Source organism: Colossoma macropomum, unplaced genomic scaffold (assembly GCF_904425465.1).
Source record: "Colossoma macropomum unplaced genomic scaffold, Colossoma_macropomum, whole genome shotgun sequence".
NCBI lineage: Eukaryota > Metazoa > Chordata > Actinopteri > Characiformes > Serrasalmidae > Colossoma > Colossoma macropomum.
Window position 1 is genome coordinate 5,983,202 of NW_023494795.1, and position 6,524 is coordinate 5,989,725.

Below are 6,524 nucleotides of genomic sequence, written 5' to 3' on the forward strand. Positions count from 1 at the left end.
GTTGATGTTGTCTGTACAGCTGGAGGAGGTTCATACTGAGACCTTGTACAATTACATAATAAACTTTATGCTCAATTAAACCATTTACAGTTTACTGCATTGACCTGTAATGTCACCCCGTATTGTTGGGTGGTTCAAGTTTTAAAAACTTGAACCACCCAACAATAAAAAAATAAAAAACAATTAAAAACTCCAGCAGCACTGCTGTGTCTGATCCCCTCGTACCAGCACAACACACACTAACACACCACCACCACGTCAGTGTTACTGCAGTGCTAAGAATGATCCACCACCCAAATAGTACCTGCTCTGTGAGGGTCCATGGGGGTCCTGACCACTGAAGAACAAGGTAAAAGGGGGCTAACAAAGTAAGCAGAGAAACAGATGGACTACAGTCTGTAACTGTAGAACTACAAAGTGCACCTATATAGTAAGTGGAGCTGATAAAATGGACAATGAGCGTAGAAACAAGGAGGTGGTCATGATGTTATGCCTGATTGGTGTAAAGGTAAAAAGCAAGAGAGTTTTAAAAGTTATGCAGCTCTAATCTACTGTTTTTTTCCATCTTATGATCTTACTCTGCACACTCTCTTACTGTTTTGTAGCACAGGGTTCAACAACAGTTCAACCGAATGTGCTGCTTGATGCTCTATACGTCAGTCTGTCAGCACCTGCAGAAGGAAGCGGCTCGTCAATTAAATTTATGACATATCAAATTGTGGGTAAATAATGAGACACAATCTTGAACAACTCTGCTATGTTGGGATTTTATGTAATGCATGAACTTTTGAACCTGTAGCAGGTCACGTTAAAGGCAAGCGCACAGAGGACAAGGATCCTTAGCAAGTGCAATCTTGCTGCTGAAGCCACATTGAGGGAAAAAGCCATTATTATTTCATGTTTTTTGCACCCTAAATGGGTGGCACGGTGGTGCCGTTGGTAGCGCTGTCGCCTCACAGTGAGAATGGCCTGGATTCGATTCCTGACCAGGGTCATTTCTGTGTGGAGTTTGCATGTTGTCTGTGTGGGTTTCCTCCCACAGTCCAAAGACGTGTAGTCAGGCTGATTGGACATGCTAAATTGCCCCTAGGTGTGAGTGTGTATGTGTATGTCTGTCTGTCTGCCCTGCGATGGACTGGCAAGCCGTCCAGGGTGTATCCTGCCTTCCGCCCAATGACGTGATGTGTGTGTGTGTGTGTGTGTGTGCACCCTAAATGTGTGATGGGGCCCTGACAAGTCTGCAACTGTTCCAGCAGATGTAGTATATGAATAAAAGTCACTAGAAACTTTCCAAAATGGAATCCATGCAGAAAGAAAGTGTTTTGGTTTTCAGTCAGGCCTAAATATATTTTATTTATTTTTAAGACATATGGTTCATAGAAAATTCACCAAGATCCTCGGAATATACACAGTTATTTTCCAAATGGCTTGTCTGTATCTATAAGCCTATTTTTCCAGAAAAATTGAGAATATGTTTTGGGAAAGTTGAGCCTGTGTCAGGTAACTAGTTATGTTGTATATTTACTAAAGTCAAATCAAATCAAAACCTAAATAAATAATACACACAAATTTATTTTAGACTTCTCTATTTAACCTGTTACCTGTCACTTGAACAAACACCACATCATTCAACACATTTTCTCATGCAAGAAGAGGAAGATGTAGATAATAGAGCATTTCACTGAGCACTAGAAATATATATCTGTCTGTTTTTCATCACATATATGGGTCATTCTACAGAAACGTCCACTTTTCTATCTGTCCATAGGAGTCACTGGTGTTACCGATCCTCACTGGTGTTACACATAATAAAGGGAACACCAGAGACGTTTTAATGAACAATACATTTTACAGAATGGCTGCTACAGAGCATCAAACCATATGTTGTCAATCATGAATATCCACTAAAATATGTAATTTAATCCGTTTGTATTCTATTTTTTTAGACCTAAATATTTTTTAACAATTACCTCAGAATAAAGTCGGTCACACCAGTGACCTCAGCTAAAAGCTTCATATGAAATCATGAGCTGAATGAGAAAATCTCTGATAACTGAAAGACACAGTGGACTCACCATGAGCTTTTCTTCATAGATCCTCAGAAAACAGGTAAAAGGAAGTCGAGTGATGTCATCAGTGTGATTTTTATTTCAAAATAAGAGATTTTTTGTCACGCAGTAACACCAGTGACATGACTCCTGGGGACCACAACTTTCATTATATATTTTATAATATTTACTTGGCATTTGTTTTTGTTATGTCATTTAATTTATATTTTTCATAGGCATGTATAGATTATTGTAGTTAAAATTGCAGAAAAATGTTTTTTTTTATTTCAAAATATGGCCTCACCCTTTACACATGACTGTGAGGACGAGCTCTTCTGTGGTGCTTGGAATTCTATATGACTGATTTAAAAACCAATATTGCTAAATGTATGGCTCAAGAAGGTGTAATTGTTAAAATAATTCACTGTTTTATTTTCAAATGTGAATAAATTGTAACCCTAACATGTTTTTAAGTGTAATATATCTGTAAACGCTAGGCACACAAAATGGACGTTTCTGTAGAATGACCCATATCCATATAATATGTAACATTATATCTTTGCCAATCTTCATACATGTTTTCTAAAGTAGTGTCTGTATTGCCATTAAAGCTGCAATAATGTAATTACATAATCCATTTGGGCTTTTAGATTCTTTCAATGACGTCTTATTTAGGTCTAAAAAAGTATTAACAGCCTGCAAAAAATAAATTAGTACTAAAAACTGTATAAAACTCACTTTTTTGCCTCACAGGGTGTTTCAATGAGGCAGAATTAGACGTAGTGTAGATAAAGAATTATCATTCGTCTTTCAGGGGTAACAAGACCAGCGTACAGGTTACAAAGACTGGTCCCTAGATCAGCGCTTTGCTGACACTCGTCAGAGCCTGTTAACCTGAGGAATAATTACACTTATTCTCTTCAAATCCTCACATCTCTTTCAGAATCATCTCTCCACTTCTGCCCAGCCTCCCTCACTCCACATCTGCCTCCTCCCCGTCCATCCTGAGCTCTTTCTCTGGCAGCAGTCCATAGTCGTTGAGAAAGGCCTCCACGTCAGTGGCAAAGAATTCCTCGTTGAAGTACTGCGTGACAGTTAGGAAATTCCCCAGCATCTCTCCAGCTTTGTACACCAGCACAGCCGGAAGCACGTCGTCGGAGAACCGTTCCCCTGCGCCGGTGGCGGCCGCATTGATGCGGCAGAACTTGATGGTGGGGTACTCAGTGGCCAGGCAGTTCAGGCAGTTGTTGAGCTCCTCACAGCCCTTGACGTCATCTTTGTAGATGTGCACCACCACCATGGTGAGTTTGTGCTCCTTCTCGATCACGTCAAGAAAGGCCTCACCGCTGTCCAGGTCGTACACACCCTCAAACTTGGGCCCGAAGCTCAGGCGCTCATGCATCTCCTGCATACACTGCTTGCGATACTTGCGCAAGCACTGCTCATCGTCCTCCTTGAGCAGCTCGTACTCCTGGACACTCATCTGAAAAATAAAGATTACCACATGGGTATATGACATGGGTCAGCAACCCAAATGTTAAGAAGAGCCACTTTGTCCTTACAACAATAATCAAAAGACCTTGGGAGTCACGACATATTATGTCTGTTTTTACCATCTTGGCTGTAAACATGTCTCAGTATGAGCTAATGTGCTAGAATAGGCTAAAAATATAGTATAAACAAAAACGCAGACTTTGCTTTAAGCTCTAGCTCAGCTATAGTCACTTTTCTCGCATCTCCAGCAGGAAACTTTTCCTCAAAAGTGGATGAGTTTCTTAAAAATATCTCTCAATGTTCTACTTTTTATGAGGCTGAAGTCGCTTCCCATCCGCCAGCTTCTTGGTCGAGTGCTCCTGTTCCACCTTAAATGGCGCCTGAGGTGCCTGAATGCAACTGCTGCACCATTCAAGGTGGAACAGGAAAATCTGAACAAGTAGCTGACTTCAGCTTCACGACTTTTTAGTGTTTGACAGACCGTTTATTGTTAAAACTGTATTGAATGATCAACAGAGCTTTATTTTACTGCAAAACAGGATTATTTTTACCTAAATGTCTAATTCTGTTGTGGAGCTGCAACAGGACAGTAAAAGAGTTGCATGTGGCTCCGGAGCTGCGTCTTGCCGACCCCTTGTAGATGAGATGAGGACCAAGCTGGAGTACCAGGTTGACTCTCATGGTTGCACATTTTGGAGCTTTGGTGCTTTGGATTTTTGGGTTTTTACCCAATTATCTTTCCAAATTAATCAGGTCCAGTTCCACCTGCTAGCTAGTCTCCCCCAGTCATGCTGTGCCTCTAAGCTGGGTAGGAGAAAGCTATCAGGTGCTGGCTCTGGCCCAATCCCATTTCACCCCACACCCCAACCACTTAGCCCTTAGCCCGCCATTTTGCGGGGATCACGTCTAGGGGTAGGGTGTCCTGATTCTTGTATTAGGGGTACATGGCCCTACAAACAGAGTGTTATGAGACTCCAAACAGAGAGTTATGAGAAAAAAAAGAAAAACAGGCAAGTTGGCTGAACAAGAGACCAAAGAAATTTTCTTTGTTAAAAAAATTATGATAACCACTGTATTATCTTAGTTTGATGATGTTTCAGTGTATTATAGTGCTGTTCTTAATAAGAAGCATATAAAAATGCTAATAGCATACTAATGTCTCGACAGCTAGCTAGCTGAATTTCTCGTTCCACCTTAAATAGTCCAGCAGTTCTGACGCCTGGAGCTCCAGAATGTAACTGCTGCTCCGTGTAAAGTGGAACGGGAAAATTTGAACATGAATCAGGAAAATATCTGACTTCAGCTTCATATCATTAGGGAATTAGGGTTGGGCGATAATAAATAATTGCCCCCCCTCTTTGAAGGCATATGGTGCCCTAAATGTAACTAAAGCCCAGCAGTGAGGAGCTGAACTTTACCCTCCTCTGCTATCACTGCAGACTGGCAGGGTCGCCTACAGAGCATCACTAGTAGCTGTTAATGAAGCAATGTTCTTTTTATTTGAGGGTCCTATTTCAACTCAGTTCCAAGGGGCTAAGAGACACTCAAAAACAAGGGGTAGGGGGAAAAATAAGAAATGGGATTAGGCCTCTGAGTCTTGTGAAGCCAGCCACCTCCACTTTTCGAACAGCTCAACTTGCTTGTGTAGAAGTTAACTACCTCTTCTGTCAGCTAACCGACTAGCTTTGCACTTGGTGAAGTGGGGAGAGGGAAGACCACCCCACCCACTCAGCATGAGCCTGGCCTGCACTCTTGGACACCCAGCCATGTATGGCTGTGGCATTGCTGTGCATCAAACTTACAATCTCTTCATAATAGGGCGACAGATAATCCTGATTAAATTCTTGTCTGCCTCAAACTTCTTATGCACATCTGATGACTTCCTACTCTACCTTGGAGTTGTCACGCCGTGAGAGAGGAAGAAATGCCTACCTTGCGGTTAAGGCTACCCAAGGAATCATCTTTTGGTTTGTGTGGCGATGACATCTGTCTCAGCAGCTCCCTCTTGTTGGGAGGCAAAGACTCCTGGTCCATGCTTTCCAGCTTAAACTTCCGCCAGTCATTAATCACTCCCTTTGGTCCTGGAGGCGGTTGAGAAAGTGAATGAACCAGCCATGCAAGTCAGATCAATCTGGTTTCAAACATGATCACAATATATCACCTGGTTGGATATTCTTGATAGAAACTGCTTTTGTACTGGAGGCGCTAGAGTCATCACTGATTTAGGCCTAAAAAGGCCCCTTAATCCACCTCTGTAATTGAACCCTGCTTGACACAGCTATCTGCCAAAGCAGCTTTGCAAGTCAAGTCAAGGATGGCATTGTCTCAGTGTCTAGTTTATGAACCTTCGCCAGTCATGTGGTCATTTCTACTCTCATTACTGTTTACTGGTGCTGTTTATTCTATTGATTCTTCATAGCAACATCAAGTCATGACAATTTGGGCACAATGGCAGCTCTGAACAGCTAAGTTTGATGAATTGCACGCTTACCTGTGTGAGTCACAGCCACCTCCTCCTCCTCATCTACTCCTCTGCCAGACATTTTGTTTTCTATATGGGCAGATGGAATATTTTATTATGGAAGGATTATTTTAATAAGCCAGTTAAAAAACGGAAGACCTTTATTGAAGATGTTATTAATAAGAGAGGAACAGTACGGCGCAGAAGTCAGAGACCTTCATTTATTTAATTTCCACTGAAATGTTGTCATCTTACTGTGAGAAGACAAGCGGCTCCGAAAAGCTAAGTTTATTGAATTGCACGCTTACCTGTGTTTGTCACAGCTATGCAGAGTTGTCTTCTCATTGTAAGAAGACAACGTACTATGAGTCTGAAAGGATGTGTAAGTGTCAAGAATCCGTTACTGAGAAAAGGAAATTGAACAAAGAAGCTGCCGAAGGACTCAGAATAATGGACTGACCACACCAGACCTCAACATCACTGAATGTGTTTGAGATTACTTGGATCATGAGAATCATTGG

The 6,524-nt window shown here is 41.6% G+C and overlaps 1 protein-coding gene across 1 annotated transcript; it reads right to left on the minus strand.

Moving 5' to 3' along the window:
- Positions 1–3,021: 3,021 nt before the first annotated feature.
- pdcb (phosducin b) lies at positions 3,022–6,085 on the minus strand. Its single transcript, XM_036581285.1, has 3 exons — positions 6,034–6,085; positions 5,475–5,623; positions 3,022–3,531 (listed from the first exon to the last, which is right to left on the minus strand). The coding sequence occupies exons 1-3, from the start codon at positions 6,083–6,085 to the stop codon at positions 3,022–3,024; spliced, it is 711 nt and encodes a 236-aa protein (XP_036437178.1).
- Positions 6,086–6,524: the final 439 nt, after the last annotated feature.